At 43.4% G+C, this 21,153-nt stretch overlaps 1 protein-coding gene across 7 annotated transcripts in view; it reads left to right on the top strand.

Annotated features, from left to right (window-relative positions):
- Positions 1-21,153, top strand: part of LOC124310188 (glutamate receptor ionotropic, kainate 2) — an 89,648-nt gene that overhangs the window by 45,142 nt on the left and 23,353 nt on the right. For all 7 annotated transcript variants that reach the window (XM_046773973.1, XM_046773980.1, XM_046773978.1 and 4 more), the window contains exons 3-10: positions 1,298-1,459; positions 9,001-9,252; positions 10,518-10,693; positions 11,488-11,541; positions 13,272-13,436; positions 14,352-14,504; positions 18,885-19,088; positions 20,740-20,943. In XM_046773973.1, coding sequence (XP_046629929.1) covers positions 1,298-1,459; positions 9,001-9,252; positions 10,518-10,693; positions 11,488-11,541; positions 13,272-13,436; positions 14,352-14,504; positions 18,885-19,088; positions 20,740-20,943 — 1,370 coding nt within the window. The remainder of the gene's footprint in view (positions 1-1,297; positions 1,460-9,000; positions 9,253-10,517; positions 10,694-11,487; positions 11,542-13,271; positions 13,437-14,351; positions 14,505-18,884; positions 19,089-20,739; positions 20,944-21,153) is intronic.

Here is a 21,153-nt window from a genome sequence, read left to right as displayed (position 1 = left end):
TTTTATTTTTTTTTTTCGGAACCTGCTGCGCAAGCTCGCGAATTTCTCTACATAAATACATATTTATATATTTATGTTCGGTATAACTCTGAAACTATTTTCACTACTACATTTTCCATTAAGGTGTATTTGCATTTTACTTCCATGAAAGCCGAGATGGGAATTCACCGTAGAGAATTACCGACCATTATAACATCGAATTACCCGTGGAAACGTCTGTTTGACTCGCTGTTCAGTTCGCGAACCAACCAACCGCCATATTTTGCCTCCCTGCGCCGTATATCCAATTTCGAAATTCCCGACAAGCTGTGTAAAAGTTCATCATTATAACGACTCGTGTTTTCTCTCGGACACGTCGCTCCCGTAGGAAATGAAATTTCTAAGTGCTCGGAACTAGTTTAGAGGTGATAACGAGGCTGCTGCAATTTTCTCGGGAAAAAAAATCATCTCGGAGGTGACGGGAAAAACAAATGGCCGAGATGTCGCGAGAAAAATAACGAGCGGACAGAATTCCCGAGAGATAGAAAACTAGCGAAGCACATGGAGTAAACAAAAATGCGATAAATAAATTAGAACAATGGCCGCGGTGTAGTGAACCACTCGCATAACGATAAAGTAATTGTTCGAGGGCAGAGAATTATGTTGTTTTTCTTACTCACCCTTTCACTTTCTTGGACTATCCGCAGCTCGAGGGAAACGGGAATTTAGACAAATCGATTTCGGCTCCTTCCAAGGGCTGTGGAAATATCCTAGGAATTCAACCCTGCATCAATACAATCGCTATTTCCTCGCACAAATAGTCTCACTCTTAGCTCGTTCCCCGATTATCCTGCTCCTTACACGTTTCCTCTCTCATTTCCGGCAAGGCACGATAACCCGTAGGGGTTGAAATTCTCGAACAAAGTCTCGCAATTTCTCATTTCTTTTCCACCTATCCCGACCAAAGTTCGTACAAATTTTTCTCACATTTTTATTTCCTCCTCTTCATCTTAAAACAAAGGAGCGACTCGAGGGGTCGAAATCAATTATCAATTCACAGTCTAGTGGTCGCAGGGTAGATACGTAACAAGGGGCATGAGCAGCAGCACCAGCGGGCCGGAAATTGTTGGAATATATTCATCGTTAATTACTAATTTTATTCAATTAAAACTCTCTCCGTGAAAGTCTTGGCCCCGCCTTACAGCTCGAGATCGGACCACGATGAGTTATCGTTCACCTTGGCGAATCCAATTTCACAGCGGGGTGTTTTTTCGCAAAGAGATTTCTTGCCATATTAATTCGACTATCGCTGTTACAGGTGCGATTTTCACCGAGGACCAAAAGGACAGCCCGTCGGAGCTGGCGTTCAAGTACGCTGTCTACAGGATCAACAAGGACAAGAGCGTCCTGCCGAACACGACGCTGGTTTACGACATCCAGTACGTCCCGAAGGACGACTCATTTCGTACCAGCAAAAAGGGTGAGTCCTTTCTCGAATCGATTTATCGACAAAAGTCGGTCGTGTGATCGCTAAGACTTTATAAAAATCGTTAACTGAGTAATTATAAAAGGGTCAGACCCAAAACCATTAGGATCTTGAAATCCCAAAGCCACGGGGTTGAAAGACGGTTGCTCGTCAATCGCTAAGCTCGGCTACTAATTACTCCACAAGCTAGTCAAACTGCTGTTCAAACCCCCGACGATGTTGAGAAAGTTTCGCTCCTGGGAGCAAAGTTATTTTTCTCTCTTCACTTTTATTAACTATAATCTCGAGGTATGAAAATTGTGCATACCTACTTAGAACAGACTTATGAATTTCGCGAGAGAAATGGGGAAATTAAAAATAGTTGTTTGGTTAGAGAAACTCGGCAGGATGACGAGTACAAGAAAATAATAATAATAATAATAATAATAATAATAATAATGAACAAACAACAAGACACGAAGAAACAATTCAGCCTTAATTTTCTACCGTCAAAACTGCGCAAGCTGACGTATTTTTCACCTAAATTATATACCGCTGTAGGGACTGTTTTTTTATTATATAAAATAAGGGAATAAAGACGGAGGGGTGGTCGAACAAATTGTTGCGGAAGTAAGAATTACGAGAACGCATAATCTTTGACTGAGTTAAAAATTGAGGAACATCAGGACGAACCGCGGGAAGCGAGGAGCGCAGTAGTAACGGTCAATTACAGGTCGGACGGTTGCAGGGTGAGCTAAATTGCGGACAGCTATTTTCCCGGCGTTAGAATAAATCGCGAAATATTTATCAAGCTAATTGCGAACGACTTCTTCAGGTATATACAATGAAGCCTTACGAGGTGGAAAAATTCGCTCGGGCTCGTCTCTGCATTTGACGTTATTCGAAGATAATTATAGGTGCTTGAAAAGGGGATGAAGAAAGGTTGATGACGTTCTCCACTTCGGGGCGACGGGCTGTCGAGCCTATTCAGGGCTCGGAACTACGAATGTTTGCGTATGTGAGGGCATAATAATAAACTAAAACGTAGCAAACCGCACCGCTGCCCCATATTCGCAATAAGGGAATGTATAAAACGGACCCTCCGGCAATAACGGGCAGGAATAACGGCGATAAAAAGCCGTAAGTCTGGGCTGGTGGGATGTCCTCGGTTAACAACAGCGATCGTGGTTATTATAAAGAATAATAAATGCTCCCACCGCTTTTCCGGTGAATATCATTAAACGGGAGAAGTTCAACGGTGTGGAGACGGAATTTCGTAGGACGAAAAGGATCGAGTCGAAGAGTCAAAAAGATTTGAATAAAATTAAAAAAGAATAAAAGTGTCGAACCGTTTTTTTATTATCTCACGTAGAATGAAAAGTGAATTTTCCTAAGACGAGGCGGGTAAGAATAAGCCAGAAAAAATGAATTATCATTTCGTTTAAAAAATTAATTACCACGTTATAAACGGATCGCTTATTTTTCGTTTTTTTTTTTTTTATCTCGCCGAGTTTCGGACTAAAGACTTTTCTCCGCTGGTTTCCCGTTAACGCGCGGTGTTGTCCGCTTCCTTTTGACACAAAGTTTTACAACCGATTCGAAATTGCTGGTTTGGGCTAATTTTATTGCAGCTCAAAGAAACGATAAATGGAAGGATGATATAGACGAGCACCTGATATCGAGGAGTAAACCTGCAGCAGGAGTAAAAACATGGATAACAGCAGATTTATTCCCAATCCCAAATATCCGCTGTTTCGCCTGGAATATTCGCGCGTATTTTGAGATGGTAAAAAGTACAACGAAATAAAAAGAATTAAATAATAGCAGCTCGATTTCTTCTTTAAAATGTGCAAAAACCCGCCTGCAGAGGGAAATACGTGAGTAAGATTTGAGCGGACCTGACGCGTCTCAGAGAAGTCCTGATTTTATTCATGCCTTCAATATTTTACTACCATTTTTTTTACCATTCACTTCCTTATTCTGTCCATCCTCGCTTACTTCTTTTCTCGTCAAAGACTGTACACAGGTTGGATATTTCGATGATTCCAAGTGAAAACTTCTTCTACTCTATCGTTCGAGAGAATCGATTCTTTCTTGAACAATGTGCGCAATTCAACGTATATCGTGCGGGGAACGCAATATCCACCAACCTTCAACCCCTGTACGTACGGGGCAGTAATTATTCTATCATTATTATATAGACGATGCATAATTATCGTTAAATCAACTCGGTACTTCGGTGTAATACGAGCGCGTGGCGCGAACCCCAGCAGCATACGAATCGGTACAGCTATACGACCGTAACGTCGTTGTTGTTCCAAGTTGAGTGCCAAGTTTCACCGCACCTATGGTTTAAATCTACTCAATATATCTGTAAAGATAATATACATGTATGTATATTTTTTACGAACAACCGAAATCGACTCGTCAAATTTCAGCCCTGACGTTTGATTAGCAGCAATATTTTTTTAACAAATATACCTTTGCTATTTATTACAGACCTGATTAGAATTTTTACGATTCATTATTTGTAGAGTTCTAGACCTCGGCGATTTTTTGCCATTTCACCGTATAATTGTTTTTTTAGTTCTTTATTTACTATCTCCGAATTTATCGCCGATTTTATGGTGTTTCCTGACTAAGTATACGTACGACAAGCTTGACAAGAGGCGGGACGAAAGTATTTTTTTTTTTTTTATGCCCTAGTCGTAACCGAAATTCCCTTATCGATTCGTATGAAATTCGAGCAATAACTCGGTGTGTCGGATAGGCGGAGATAATATAAGTGTCGGGTCGAAATATAACGAAGGGTAGCGTGCGGAACTGCAGGATTCTTTTAAGCCGCCATCGGGGGTTTCACTTTTACCTACATTCAACCTCACGGAAAAGCTTTGTGGATTCTGATTCCGTCAACAGCTGGACGGAGAGAGCTTTCGCATACTTATACATACCTATATTATGCGAATGCGAAGCTTGCGCGTATTAATATTGCATGCACAAAGAAAGCGTAGGATTACTATTCCTTCGAATCCAAGCTTTCAACTTGAGCCGAAGCGAAATAAAAAAATAAAGATGCGACAAAGAGTAGTTGAGAAAAAATAACGTCGGCTATATTTTCACGTTTAAGAGACTTTATTTTAACGCGTCGAAAGCGCACTTTATCGAATTATAAAAAAAGTCTTTGACTACTTGACGTTTTTGCAGCTTTTGGAGTACTGTTTAAAATGAGGAACCGAAAAAAAAGCACGCTGTAATCGTGGGGAGCAAAGCAAAATAATAATACCGCCGGGTTGTTAGGTCGTCGGTTGAAAGAACCGGAACGATCAGAGTTCCAAGATTGTCGGAGACGCGATACCGGGAATTTCCGGGGTCGCAAAATTATGCATAGCTATATACACGTTTCGTCCGCGAGGCAGCCGTTACTGCAGAATCTAGTGCTTGGTGGCTAATTGTGCGTGACTTTAGTTAATACGCTGAGTGCTCGGAGTCTCATTTGCGCCCGTCGTAGATACGCCGACGAATTTCATGGTGTTGCAGAGAGAGAGAGAGAGGCCTAACCGAAAGTGCTCCTTCGACGTCGGGTGGAAAATGGACGGGCTTATCCCAGGTGAGATATATTATTCGATGCAGAAGACGCTGGGCCCTTCTTTAAAGGCGTTGTAAATTAGTCAATATCGCCCAGAAACCTGGGGGGTAAAAGCTCGGAGCTTGCAGCGCGTTCGAAGAGGCTAAGTGAGCGCGAAGCGCCGAGAGTAAATTCCATTTCCCTGTCCTTCTTCTTCTCTCTTCGCCGCAATCTCCCTTTAGCTCTGAATAACCAGGTTCGGTTCGTCCTTCGGGAACGAGCCTTGTTTTCAATGATAATAATTTTTATTTTCTCTGCACGCCGCGTCGAGTCGCGATGTAACCGAAAATTCAACTTGAGCTTATTTTCAGAACCACCGAGCAAAGGGAACGCGTGATAACCAAATATACATTATATACGTATATTCGGGGTATGTATAAGCTGGATGCAAAGTATCGATGCAGCCGAAATTCTAAACCCAGATGTAAATACACGAGTCCGGGACGCGAAACGATGTAGAAATATAAAAGGGATGAATATACAAAGGGGAGAAGAATTTTCGCAACATCTTAGCCGAAAGCACACAAGTGGAGATACAGGGAAATATAAAAATAAAAAAAGAATCTCACACCCTTACAGAGAAAGTTGCGTTGAAAAAAAGAACATCGCAAAATTCAAAGTTTTTCATGTCCACCAAATTATGGTGTAAAGGGGGAAAATTTTTACTGGTCAAATAAAAGGGGGATAAGAAATAGAAGAAATGCAATGATAGAATTACCCGATGCAATTATCTCTGGACGACGGATTTTCGTGTAGATATATCGTGACAATACGAGTTCATTCGACTGATTTCACGTCACCTTTACCACACGAGAGTGTCGCTGCGATTAATTATAACGCCTTTTGCTCCTGGAAATATCGCGAATAATTCGCGGAGGCTGAGCAGAGATGAAATTTGCAAAACGGCGTGCGCTTGCTTTCCGGGTTGTTGCGGGGCGACGCTTTTACTCTCTACTCTACGTGCGATGTGTCGTTTGCATAAGTCAAGAGCTCCGCGGGCCGGTTTCAGGGACGAAAATACGCGACAAGTCTCGGGAGGCTTCTTGTTGCAGAAATCTCCGAGGTTCGCGATCCTGGGACTCGAGTTATCCAGCCCTGCGGTGTTTGCCCTGCGTTTCGCGTATGTTTAGGGCGGATCGCAAGCTATCCTCTGACGGCTCTTTCGCCTCGTGTAACGACCCTCCACCCCCAACCCCTGAAACACGGCAGCTTGGGTAAATAAAAATGTACTCTAGGTAGGAAACCCGTTCGCTATCAGCTATTCCTCTCTTAGGAAAAAACCGGACGCCGAATTTCAATATTCGCGAACTTTTGGCTACACTTTTCTTCAACGTTGTGCACAGATTTAGACACGTAGGTATAGGAAATGAATTCACTTCGATAAAAAAATTATTAGAAAGGTTCAACGTACAAGTTTTCAGAAACTTGGTTGTGAGGATTACGTGATTTGGTAACATTCTCAGGATAGATGGAAGAAAAAATTACCATGATTGAAATAATGTTTATCGTTGTATGACAAACGAATGCGATGTTTTCCATCCTTCCATACGATTTTTAATACAATTTACGTCATTTACATATAATACATAATCATTTTTAAACGTTTAATAATCTTTGCCAAAATTTTGATACCGGAAATTCATTGAGAAGTTGATATGTTCAGGTTATTAAAAATCGAATTTCTAATTTTTCTAATCTGACATACTTGACACATTTTTATACGGAGACACGTTTCGCAATTGGAAAAAAAAGTTGTTCTCCAACTGAACTTGTGAATATTAAACTTGTTGTTATATACTTCCGGTTAATTGGCGACAGTTTTTGATGAATCCTGAAGAGTGTGCAGCCGTTGATCCTTCGTTCATCCACAGTTGAGTTAGCTACTGTTCCTCTGGATTATAAGAATTGAAAGAAAAAGTTAAAATTCCATTTCACATTGAATGTATTTCGCATATTATTCGAAGCGATTTCAAGACGAAAGACCGGCTCTAAACGCCTCGGGAAAGAAGGGATAAAAAAGATAAGAAATACGCAAGTTTTTCTCGAGTTTTGAGCATTCAGCCTACGGCCCTTATATCTATAATACATATATATATGTATATGTATATATTTGCATCCTTATTCCAAGTGAGATATGGAAATTATTTTATACATTATTCCGGACGAGTCCTCGCTAAAAGCGAATCGCCTACTTCTTCCTCCTTCGAAGGATTTCTCCTTTCAATTCTCACATGAACCGACTTTTGCTCGCCTCAGATCTCGGAGAATTGAAAAGGTCCTTTTTTGTGGAACAACTTTTCAGGCTTCTCGTGTTGTTGACGATACAGCTCAAGGATTAGATGACGTCGCAACATCCTTTATTCCTTCCCTTTTCATACTCACCCCCATGTTTCAGACGACAAGCCCAAATCCTGTTATTTCTCCGGCGTTTCTCTGCTATCTGCTCTCCTAGTTTGTGTTTACTGTTATTACAAGTTGAAAACTTTCCGGGTCTGCACAACGAAGGACGGGTTAAGATTATTACCATGTAGTAAAGGGGCAGCCTGCACTAACTTCCTGCAAAATTTCGGATCGCGAGTAAAATTTTGTCGATGAGGGAATATAAAGCAATCGCTTCCGATTAAATGAAACTACGCAAATTTCGGTTGCTGAGAACTTTGTCAGCAATGCCAACGCGTTTGATCGATTTCTAGAATAGCGTGAGAATTTTTAGGCACGTTTTATTTGGCAGACAGGGAAGGTCGTTGGAATATTTCTATCCCATTCATTTCGCGAAATGGGATAAAGAAATTCAATGATACGTGGTTTTTATGTAAGAGAAAAAGAAAGAGTCTAAAACTTTCCCCAAATAAAATATCCACACTCGGATTCCTCGACCCGAGCGGCGCGGGTTCAAAAACTAGATGGAAAATATGATTATGGAGAATAAGAAGATGAGGAAAAGGGAGAGGAGAGCGAACAGTTCCCTTTCTCTTTTTCTCGGAATTCAAAAACGTCGAGCATCTCAGCCACGCGAAACTCCGCCATTCTCTCGAAGAACCGCGAGCCGCAAAATTCGCCAACAACGGGTATTAAAATTGGATACGCATCCGGATTTTCTTGAGGTAAAGGGAGAAGTTTGACGGGATAAATCCCTGCGGTCGGGAGAAAAGCGGTCGGCTTTCGACGCCGGTTTGAGCGACCCTGATGGCGTATTTAACAGCGCTTTTTGGGCACCTGCGGAAAACAGAGACTGCCGACGAAAAGCAGCGGCGGTGCTCCGTTTGTCTGCCGGGAATATTTACCCTCCTTGAAATGGCCCGAAGCTTCATTCTCGAGGGTCGTATCGCGACGACGGTCTGAATTGATTATCCGAAGAAAGAACCGAAGGGATTCCTCCGTTGCCGGAGAGCGAAGGTCACGAATAGACCGGAAGTAGCCGCATAAAACCACCGTCAATCCGGCCGCTCCTCCTGCGGGATGATAAAATATTTATCGTCTTCGCGCCGGGTCGTTGGTTCACGTCCGGCTGAGGAGAACCGGCGACCGGAATTCGGCCGACCTTATCTACGATGAACCCGCGTAACTATCATCGATTTTCACCAACTGCGATTCGCCTATCTGCTCGGCGAATCGCGATACCGCGAATAGACCGAACACGTGGAAACGAGTGCCGGGCGCGTGATGCCGGAAAAGAAGGATCGTCGCTTCGACGAAACGGAAGCGTGAACGTCGACGACCTGGAAGTGAAATTCGTTCACCGATATTCTCTGTTTCTGCAAAATAATTCAGTTTTCTCGAAGGAATCGAAGTATCGTATTTGTGAATGATTTGATCCGTGAAATATCGTTTTATGACTTCCTGCTGTCGCTATTGGATAAATAAGAAATGAAAATTGACAAAAACGACGATTTTTACTCTATTTACTCAGCTTTTTCTCTTTCCGTTGCAGCTTGCAAGCAGCTTTCAAGGTCGGTGCAGGGTATCTTCGGGCCATCCGACCCTCTGCTGGGGGCTCACATTCAGAGTATCTGCGAGGCGTTGGACGTGCCGCACCTGGAGGCGAGAGTTGACTTCGAGCCGACGTTCAAAGAGTTCAGTATAAACCTCTATCCGGCCCAGGATCATCTGAACAGGGCGTTCAAGGACCTGATGTCCTTCCTGAACTGGACGAGAGTGGCGATTATATACGAGGAAGATTACGGTAAGTCGATCCTGATCCCGAATCGACCGCATCGAATATCTCGAGAAACCGAATGATCGATGCTTCGTAAAGTCCACGCTATATCGGGTCAAAAAACCGCGAAAACTTTTTCCATGTCAATCAACCGAGTTCTGAGTTCTGTATCAACTGGTCAAAAACCGATGCAACTGAGCCAAAGACGGAGTGCCCAAGTTTCCCATGCCTGATCCTGCAGCGTCCTCGGGGTTTTCACCAACTATTTGCAGAGAGGGAGAATTTGCACCAAAATGGAACCAGCGAAGCGGTTTCCCGGGCTCTCAAGGTTCGGAGAGTCATGAAGGGAGCTGGAAGGATGAGGTCGCCGTCATAAATCTCGCCGCAACAAGACACTAACTCGAAATCTCCCACGTGGGGGAGTCTCGTTCCTCATCCCCCCCCCCCTTCCGTCTTCTTCGTCCCCTTCATCTACCTCGTTCCTCGTCTTTGCTCAGCGGGACACACAGTTGTTCATCCCAGTTATCGCGCCGGAGAGCAACCAGAGAAATATTGGACGGGGTCGGTCGGAGACCGAAGCGAATGGTTATTATTTTTCAATCTCGGTACTCTTTTAACAGCCCCGAGGGGCGCCTCTTCTTCTTCGAGTTCCTCCAGTGTGAAATTTGTTGCCTTCTTCTCCGGCGATATCTCTTCAACCGGTATCCTTTCTCCAGTTTCTTACACCGCAGGATCAGGTCCGGCAGCACGTTCCAATTTCCGACTTCCGCCAACTACGCGCGACTGTGACAATTATTATTCCTTATATTATTGGAGCCCGAATTGCCGAAGGCGTGCGGCAAGTTACGCCGTCTCGAAAATGAAACAGGAAGAGTACGAAGCGGCTCGTAACTAGCGGCACTAAACCCGGACGAATAAGACGTGACAGAAAAATCTGGGGAGAACGTGAGGGGATTTCAAACTACGTGACTGTCCGCCCTGCTTCCTCGACCACGAGTCTAAGGCTTGAACACCGGCTTCCGGTTTGATTAAAAAAGCATCGATCAAGTCGGAATGCTGCAATGACGGCACCAAGAGCTTTCAGGCATTGGCCTCCGGTTTATGGATACGTACGTCTAGATTATATCCCCCGGATCCGGGAGAGGATGTGGAAAACTAATCGAGATATGACAACGGCAAAGTGGCTTTTCTCAGGGTAGCTATTTTCTGGTAGACGTCCAAACTGCGGGGAGCCTCTTTTCTCATTTTCTTCTTCTTCTTCTTCTTCTTCTTCTTCCTTTTCGCTTTTACAGGTCTGTTCAAGCTCCAGGACCTTGTCAAGTCGCCGCCGTCGACGAGGGCGGAGATGTACATCCGACAGGCGGGACCATCCTCGTACAGACAAGTTCTCAGGGAGGTTCGTCACAAGGAGATTTACAAGCTTATCGTCGACACGGATCCGGCGCACATGCAGCAATTCTTCAGAGCGGTAAGAACCTACGCCTTTTTTTACCTAGGAAAGAAATATCCTCCCCGTTCTTTGTACACCAAGTTTTTTTCCCGCCCACGCGACGAAATCCCTACTTGAGCTTGTTCGCCAGCTCAACTCGAGATTCAAAGAGCGCGCCGGCAAATTCGCTTTTGGATAATACGACGGAGCGACCTTGTGAATAGATGGGAAAATAAACCGCCCGCCATTTTCGAGGGATGCTTTTTGACCGGAGGCTCTCGGTACTTTCGCTCTCTCTTCATCCCCATCTTCGTTATCCTCCAAGGATCGCCGCCCCTCTTCAAGGTCCTTCGGATGCTGGCTGCCAGGACGGTTAGCGAATGCTGCTGGAGATTAATGAAGAGATCGCGCAACGCCCCGTTTACAATTCGGTGATAATTCGATCCCCGACGAAAATGCTTCCAGCCTCTTTCCCTTCTTTTCTCTCCATCCAACCCTCACCCCCCATCGCCTTTCTCCTTGTTATTATTATCATCCCGGTGTTATTTTTACCTAGCATTAATTTAACTTCATCCACTCGATTTACTTACTTACCCTCGCCCTGCAGTCAACATTTTCCCCCTCATCTCGATTCTTCTTGATCGCCAGCGCGCTGAAAACGATGATGATATTCCATTTCGCATACTAATTAATTACTGGAGGCGAGGGAGGGGGGCGGCGGGCAATTTTTTTCTATGCGCATATATATACATATATATATATAGGTATGAATTTTTTTTTCTCTCATTTTTCACGCTCACGTATTCTTTTTTCCGTTTTCTTCTCTGCTTCAGATACTTCAGCTGCAAATGAACGACTACAGATACCACTACATGTTCACAACCTTTGTAAGTATATATACATGTATACACCGAACCAATTGTAATTAGAAAAGAAATTCTCCTCCCAATTTGTCGAATTCACTTTCCTCGCGTGCTTGAATTTCCGTATCGCTCAAGATACCAGCCCGCGGGTTTTTTCCCTTGCAAAATTTTTATTTATTTTTTTTTATATTATTATTTCTTACTTCACATCCCTCCGCGAACAAAAGGGACAATCTGGAATTGAACACCGTTTTCAGAATATTATTTCCCCTCTTTTATACCAACGAAGTAAAAACCCGGTTTTAATTTCTCTGCAGAAGCAGCGCCAGCAGGAATATTTAATACATAAGCTTGGTTGGTTATAATTATCACTCCTGCCGAAGGATATCAGATGAAAATTCACTCCCTCTTGACTGCAGTGGCTCCTCAGAGACAAGCTCGGTTTCCCTTTATCTAGTCTTGATAGCCGTAAGTAGTAAAATGGGTTAGAAAGAGGTTGAAAGAAAGAATGTAAAATACTTGACCGACTGATTCGAGCCTCGTTTAGTATCGCGATTGTCAAGTTATTTCACCCGCGGCATTGCCTCTGCAAAGTCTGATTATCCGCGAAGCGTTATCCGTTGTGCTTGATCTATGCAGTAGGTACCTACCTACGATCGAACTCTGAATATCTTTGATGCGACGCTGAAATTGCATACCGCGCGTGCAAGCTCAGAGGGTCTGCTTGCGGCGTGGGCACGAGGCCAAGGGTGGCTTCCACGTCACTTTCGCATCCTGGATTAATTGTAATTATCGTTATTGGTTTCTCGGAGTTAACCGCGAGCTTATTGCATTTGGAAACAAGCGAAATCCACGAATCGCGAAACTTTAACGCGGCCAGACCGTCTGGCTGGAAAATAACGTAACCTGTAACGACGTTGTACGTTGGTTCATTCGAGCGCAACTACACTGCGGACATCTATCGGGGAAGTACGAGAGAAAAAAAAAAATTCACTGCATGACGTATGCTCGAGAATATCGCGGAAATATCGTGTCAGACATTTTCCGTTGTGAGATAAATTTAGCCGGGTATGTAATCCGATTCGAAACTTGAGATACCACGTCTGGTCCGATAAAATCGATCAACCAATTAATACGGTCGTATATTTTTTTCTGGGTTATTCAGAGAGGGGAAAAGGGAAGGAAAATTTGACTCGATACATCTGCAGATCGATGAAACGAATAGATGGGAGAAATTGGGAATCGAGGTGAGGGGAGGAAGCGGATTGTGCAGTGGTCGAAAAGCTCGGTAGATGCTGGAGGGATACGAGCTCTGCACGAGCTGAGAGAACGGCTAGCTAGCTATCTTATTGGAATCGGTTCGCCGCAAAATATTTCACGCCAACTTGCCACAGCTTATTTATTTAGTTCAGGGCGCGTTGCAAGCTAGTCGGAATCCTCCTTGAAATACTCGGCGAGACGTCCTCTTCGAAGATTCTTATACACAGTTATACCACAGAGCTTTTCCATCCAGACTTCCCCTTCGTCTCTGAATATTGAATAATGCATTTCTTTTTTCGGATTTTTCTTCTTTTCGTTTTTTTTTTCTCCTTTACGGGTCGTAAAGCTCTCGCCGGACGAATTTTATTATATCCCTTTCCCTCTCCTTTAAATCTGTTTGGAAACTGACGTCGGAATTTGCCGACATCTCACGAAGCTTTGTTCTGTATTATTATTCATTTTCTCTATCTCTATATCTTCTTCCCACTTCTCAGGATATAGAAACCTTCGATCTTGAGGACTTCAAGTACAACAGTGTCAACATGACTGCCTTCCGTCTCGTGGATGTCGAGGAACCCAGAGTAGCCGAGGTCCTTAGACAAATGGAGAGGTTCCAGCCGGTTGGTCATGCGATTTTAAACAAAACCGGAGTCATTCAGGTCAGTTCTTAAAATCTAACGCCTCGATGTAAAAAAATTTGTAGAAAAATGTCCCCATCGTCTATTAAGATCAACATATCCCGTTTCCGATTCGTCCTTGCTGCTGCAAAGATAATTTTTCGGCTAGTCGAGGGGAGAAGGAAGAGCCGTGAGGGGTGGATTACGCAGAGGTTTCACGGGGTGGAACTTCGCGGCGACGTCTCCTTTGTTCGCCTCGCTGTAATTAAGTCTGGAGTCCCGGAGCGCGCGGCTCTTCAGGCGGAAAGCTCGCGAGTCCCGCTTAAGCTGCAAGCTGGAGTGCCGGAGGTGCCAGATCCCGGTGCAAGCGTCGATGACCGCAGCGGGGATTTTGAGCCGGATTTTGAACCGTAGCCTCGATTTCCTATTCTCGTTCCGAAGCCCGCAACCCTCTGCATTCGCATCACGTTTCCAACCAACCAAACCAACCAACCAACTTGCATAGTCCGGGACTTCTCTGCCCGGACAACGGCTCGCAAGCTCCGAACGGAATCGGGAATCGAGGGAAGGACTCGCCTCGATAATCACTGCAGCTACTAAACACCCTCGACTCGTCCTACGGACCTCAACAATTAACTCGGTTTCCACCACGGTTCCACGGTTCCATTCCGAACCCGTTCAAACCATAAAGCATCCCGACCTGCCCGGTGACAATGCTTCGTTGCAGCCGCTTAAATCAGCGGGAATTCACACCGAGGGAATACGAAACAAGAAGCGGTGAATGGTCGTTCTTCTTGCCTCGGGATGAAAAGTATCGTCCGGATCTGAACTTTTCGCATATTTCGTTCGCGTTCGCAAGCTCGGGGCGTTATTCTCGCAGGACGATGAATCCTCGAGATTTTTCTGAAACCCGTTTTATTTTCGGTAAATCTAACCAGTGGTTACCATGTGTTTCAGGCAGAACCAGCGCTCATGTACGACAGCGTTCAGGTTTTTGCCCACGGTCTGGCATCCTTGGACCGAAGCCACGTTCTCAGGCCGGCGAATTTGTCCTGCGACAAGGAAGAACCCTGGGACGATGGCCTCTCACTGTACAACTACATAAACGCCGTACGTATATACAACGTAATAACGCTTCAAAATGTTAACGATTTTGTAACGTTCTCTTGCGAGATGCAAATTTGGGCGTCCTGTAGGACGGAACTTGACGGAGAAGAAGAAGAATAAATACCCGGAGAAAGAACGGGCGTGAAAATATATGCCGCATATTTAAACCGGGATGTTGGGAGTGAGAAACGGAGAAAAATGTATGCGTGTACGGGAGTTGAAAATATGGCGTATAACTCCTCGTGAGAATCGCTCGAGGAACGGGTGGACCCGTTTTTTTCTTCCCTCATTCCTTTACTCATTTCCTTCCTTCGTTCCTCAGCTCTTCTCCGTACCTGTAACCTTTATTCCACAGCCGTCTGAAAGGTTTCTCTTATTTACATCTGCCTATATCAGCGCCCCGCAAGCCGAGAAACGAGGAGCCTTAATCGGGCCGAGATTTACGCGAGAACTGTGCCAGCCTGGGAAATCCTTTCTCGCCGTTATAACAATCTTACCAAAGCTCAGCTTTTCAAGCCTATTTATCTTACTCTCTGATTTAATCAACGGATTTGCGTAGGTTTAATAATTATATTATATAGACAGACGTGAAAAGCGGATTCGAACGAATTTCGCGTACCTTTTGCCAATTAGTCACCGGGCTCTTGTTGTTTGCCTTAGAAATTCAAGAATCGGAAGTTTGAAGCACTAACTGTCTTTCTTTTTCTTTTTTTTTTTCACCTTTTTCGATCTTTGCCGTCAAAGGGAGAAAGGACAAAAGTAAAATCAAGAACACCGAAGAAAACATATAACAAGAAAGTCTTTTGCGGGGATCCGGAATCGCTTCACGAGTCACTCGATGATGCTTATTTTTCTTTTTCTCTCTACTCCTCATTTGCCCCACTATCTTTCTCAGCTTCCTCTCGTTCCCCCGCGTCTCTTTCACTCACTCGATTCGTCCAGCTCCGTGGGGTTATTTTACTTTCTTGTTCACCGGGAAAAGTTTGTTTCCTACTTTTTCAAGGCCTATTTAACAGCCTCTTGAGATCAGCAGCCTTTTTCGTCCTCAACTTCGGCGTCCTCGAGAGACGGCATTTTCCTCTTCTTCTCTACTTGGTTTATTTCGCTTCATTCGGCAACGTTTTCTTCTTTTTTTCTCTTTCCCTTTTTTCCTCATAGCTTACTTTTTTCTGTTTTTTTTTTCCTCTTTTTTTTTTTTTATCTTTGTTTCGTTTTGTTTTCTCTTTCCGTGCTCTGTACTCACTTTACGTCGACACACTCGCTCAACTAACGGAGACGTGACGTCGAGTTGGTCGTTTGCTCGCTCGCAATACCTTTCAAAGTTTCGTAATGACATTTCGCCGTATAAAAATTTCCCCCCTAGTAACCTCCGCACTCTTCAACAACATACGTAATTCCTGAAAAGCACCGAAGTACTCAACGAAATTCTCCCCGAATTATTCAATTATTTTGTATAAATTTATACACCGCCATATATATATACGTATACACAGGTATACATATGTGTGTCATATTATTCGAGACTTCATGTTCGAACTGGATACATTTTTTTATTCATGTTTTTTTTCACATTTCAAAAAATTGAATGTTCGTTCTTTGTACACAATATTTCATGTCGAGTAAATTCCTTTCATAGCTCGAAAATTCAGTTGGAGTACGTAATTCCGAATTTGTGTATCGATCGAGAGATAAGGTTGTATGATCCGTAATCGAGGGAATCAATTATTCCACGCTGTTTGGATGACGCGAACGGGGTTTTGGGTAATCTAATAAAGCGAAGCGAGCGAGAAGAGGCTACGGATTCTCCCTGAAGCGACGGTGGATGCTTGCGATAATAATTAATACGCAAATTGAAGGTCGTTACGGTATTCCAGCATCCTCTCTCACTCGAGATCCTGGCATCGCCGCGGCTCCTCATCCGTTTACATTCTGCAGGGCAGTTGGTCCTTCGAGAGGATCGGGCGATGGGTCAAATGTCGAGAGACGGGCGCGATCCTGATTGTCAAAGACGGGAAGCCGACGGGATTCCCGATGGAAACGGGATCGAATCCCTCGCAGTTTCCCAAATGCGAGAATCTCGAAGACGGAAATTTCCACCCGGATTCCTAAATCCTTCTCCATCCTTTCCCCTCGTCGTATAAAGCGGTAAAAGATTCACCATGCCCTTTTTTGTTTAAAGAAATGATGTATTATGATACGATAAAATCGATGCAAAAATACGTAAAAGATAAAATTTGCAAGCGAATCGTAACGAGCGGATTATCCCTGAATGGCGACCCGATCGCAGCGATATAAAAGCTGACTGTTTTTCATTTGTTTCTTTATTTTGCGAACGAATTTTCCCCCGAGAGTGTAAACCGAGGTAAAAATAATATACGCGCAGTTATCGTTGATGAATATAAATGAGCGAAACGCGAGTCTTTGCGAAAGAAAAGTTTTCCCTGACTCGCATGTACTTGAGACGAAAGCATGACGGATAGGAAAAATCCTAGGTACAAAAAGTTTATCACACGTGTATGTGTAAGGTTGTTTTCTGTGAGTAAACAATTTAATCGTAAAGATTTAAGACTCGGGACACGACAAACGGGATTCGTACGAATCGAAGATACGAGAAAAAAGAAATGTATTTTGGGTGAATCATCCGGAGGAAACTGAATCCATACGACTGGGCGTAAAAATTCATAGCAAAAAAAGAAAACGAAAAATGCGGGAGTGGATTGAAACGCGTGGACGAACTAGAAAGCCGTCAAGAGTTTTCATAAAAGTTATAATTGGTTTCGGATTTCGACGAGGTGAAAGAAAAGAGAAAATAGAATAAAGAAGACAGATTCGTTTTACTCTTCATGGTAAATCGCCGCATATGAAAGGCAGAAAATGACGTCTCCTTCGCTATTTTATTAAATTTATGGCTAGAACGCGCGATATGTGATAATAATCCTTGCGGTGCTTGCAGAAATGGCGATGCTGATTAATTATCTCGGGTTATTCGGTGCCTCGTTGAATTATTGTTATCATACAAGGCAATTGCCGTGAGAATGTAAATGCGGATATTAGCATTTTAATTAAAAGAATTCTCTCTGTTTATCGCACTTTCATTTTTTCACTAAAAAATAGAAGCTACGTTCAGTTTGAATTCGGAAAAAGTTTTCGATGTAATCGATGCGCAAGTTTATATTTTCTACCGATTCATTCGACGTGAGGTAATCGCTATTTTTCAACTATCTCAATTTACTAAATTTTTCTTTATTCGGCTGACAATGCCGGGAAAATTCCTGGCTGTCATACGCGTTGAACAGTGTGATGCAATTTTGACTGGGGAGAATTTCAACCGCGCAAATACCGACTCGGGTGCATAAACCAGAGGTTAAATATACCTCCGCGGAAGTTGTACGCGGGTCAAGTGTAACTTGGGAACCGCGGTAAACACCGTCGTCTTGGTTTAATTAAACAAAGATTTGCACAGCGGTGAAGATGAGCTATTCCGTAACCTGCCTGGAAGATTATTAACCCTTGTGACTTAGCGCTTTAATCTCGGCGTATGCGTTGAAATTGAATTTCAACTATGGCTTTGCCGAAAATTAATATAAATACCAAAGATCTTTCTCGCGTCGGAGGAAACAAAACTGATTGGGCGACGAATTTTTCCGAAATCGCAATTCGCGACGAGGACACGCTCGGTAACCGAAATTCGTGGGCGTGAATTTATGGCGGCGACACTGAGTGACAATGAGCATAAGTCACCCTTCCCTGGGGATCGGGGATAAATCTTGGCGTGCAATTAACGTCGAAATCCGGAACTTGAAAGCGATGCGCGTGTATCGTGCGGCCATTTGGTGCCGAGCTTTCACTCGCAACAACTTGGCTCGTCTCTATCTTCTTTTTTATCAACATTTCAATTCGACTTTTTCGTTATTTCCTCCCGCGTCTAGATCAAGAAATGAATAAACAAGTACAAACCGATTCGCCGGGTAAAGAGGAAGAGACGATTTTCAATTAAACCTCGAGTCTTTGCCCAGCAGCTGCGGGAAATTAATGTAACAAGTTCCTACGTACAAACCAAATACACCGGATCGATGAGTTCAGTAATTTTCCGCTTTTTCAACTCCTTGATTCGGCCAGTTATGCATGTATATAATACTCGAGCGGTGAAATATTATTTGCTATGAAAAATTCCCTCAGCGAGCGATCGCGGCAAAGAAAGATAAACAGGGTACGATATTGGAGGAGGAAGTGGAAACTATATTAATATTATGTCTCGGGGTTGATTGCCAATTAAATAAAGAAGCGGTGAAATATTTGCTCGACGTCAGGTTCGTCGCATTAATAATTCCCGTCGGAAATTTTAGAGCGCACGCATTGACAGATCGGATTTTCGAGTTGCAGGCAGGGATCCACGGCTTGACCGGTCACGTCGAATTCAACGAGGGTAAGCGGAACAACTTTAAACTCGATCTACTGAAATTGAAGAGGGAGGAATTGGTCAAGGTTGGAGAATGGAAGCCGGGCAGCGGAGTAAACGTAACGGATGTCGGAGCCTTCTACGAGACAACCGCGACCAACATCACCCTAGTCGTCATGACCAGAGAGGTATTTTCGCATTTTCGCATTTTCGCATTTTCGCATTTTCGACTCACTGATACTTTGCACACGACGATACTTTATTGCCGTTTCTTTAAAACCATTTAAATCACACACCGGCTACAGATATTCGACAATTTCAATCCGGCGATGCCGATCCAATTTCATCCAGCCGACTACGAGCCGCAGTTTCGATAAATTTATCGCCTCGTTGGATTTATAATTTTTAAAAATGCCGAGGCGAAGAAACTCGAACTGCAGGTGGGCCTCGATGAAACGGAGGATTTACAGCCGGGAAAAGTCCCGCGGTTTTCCAAAATAATCCCGGTGAAATTGGATTTATAATTAACGCGTATACAGGCGAGGCTCACGCGTCGTGAAAGAATCGTAATAAAAAAAAAAAGAATTTTTTTTTTCAATTTTCACCCCGCTTCCATCCTCTCTTATTTTTTTTTTACCTCCGTTGTTATTGCTGCTGCTATTTTGCCGAAAAAATAACGATTCCCGACGGACGCTTGTAACTAATCACAGGCTTTTTTTCTACTTTTAATTTCTACGCTGTTGTTTTTTGTTTTTTTTTTTTTGTTCAATTTATTCATTTATTTATTTTTTTGTGTAATCAACTCTCCATTCTGCGTGGTGGATATGCGTGCAAATGATTTTTTCAAGGATATCTTTTCATCGCTCCGTCTTCTACGCGCGGTTCCCTTTTTTTCTTGGCACACTTTGTAACGTTTGACGAAAATTTTCATACGACATTATCATTACCGTGCTCTATAGCTTGGGCAATGCTTAAAAACAACGTAAGGCTGCCGGATAATAGGATTGGACGAATTACACTAACGGATTTGGCTCAGAAAATTTAGTGAAGTAATCAACGCAGTGAGAAGTAACAACGGGGAAAGTTTCCTAATTGCTTTACTTCCGCGGAACCGTTTAAGGAGTCGCGTCAAAGATCTCGCTACTTACTTAGAAAACATTTCTTTTCTGGATTCAGAAGAATAAAGAAAATTAACGATAATAATAATAATAATAATAAGAATAATAACTGCCAGCCTGCGAAACGATCATTTCGTAATTATTTACCAAATATAACTAATTGACACGAGGGTGTCAGGTGGAAATAATTCTGTGAAACCCAGAAGCCCCTGGATACTAAAATCTTTCCCATGTCCCTGATGGGCTGTCGATTCGCTTGGAGGTAATTTAAGTTGTAGTAACTCAATTTGGGGTAAAATCCCGCAGTCCCGAGTCGAAACTTGGTACCTACGGAGGTATGACACGGAATTTCCGTCGTTCGTTCCTTATTCGCGTTCGAAATTCAAACTCGATATGCTACGGGCGAAGTGGCAACACACTTGGAGGGGAACCAATACAGACGTAAGTGGATACGATGTGTCGTCTTTGGAGAGCAAGAACTCGATATTAGCTCCAACTCCGTTTCTCCGCGAGACGGTACAGGAGGAAAATAGACTTGCCGTTGCGCGCTTTTGCGCTACCCGTAATTTTTGCGTTTCGCCGTCAAGATCGGTTTTATTTTGTATTTTATACAGTTTTTTTTTTTTTTTTTCTACGGTCCTCTTTTGCCGATGTATCTGTGATTGGCTAGATTCGGTTTCGAAATATCCTACGTACTGCAACGCGAATTGTCTCGTTGAAGGAGAAGCCGTACGTCATGGTCAAGGAGGACAAGAATTTGACCGGAAACGCCAGGTTCGAGGGCTTCTGCATAGACCTTCTAAAGTGGATCGCTGGCCAGGTCGGTTTCCAATATGCAATACGACTCGTTCCCGATCACATGTACGGAGTATACGATCCGGAAACCAAGGAGTGGAATGGAATCGTTCGCGAGCTTATGGAAAAGGTACGTGTTTGTGTGTGTGTGTGGGTGTGTTTGCATCCCTTCAACTTGGTCTACAAATCAGGCAACGTTCAATTCTGTAGAGTGTACAATAATACGAATCTCTGTACAGACTATTTCTACACGACGGATAGAAAAATGAATACAGCAAAGACATATTCGAAATTCTTTGGAGGGAACGAAGGGGGATGAATGTAAAGAATGTAACAGGAA

Source organism: Neodiprion virginianus, chromosome 1 (genome assembly GCF_021901495.1).
Source record: "Neodiprion virginianus isolate iyNeoVirg1 chromosome 1, iyNeoVirg1.1, whole genome shotgun sequence".
Classification (NCBI taxonomy): Eukaryota; Metazoa; Arthropoda; class Insecta; order Hymenoptera; family Diprionidae; genus Neodiprion; species Neodiprion virginianus.
This window is presented reverse-complemented; position numbering and strand designations above follow the sequence as displayed.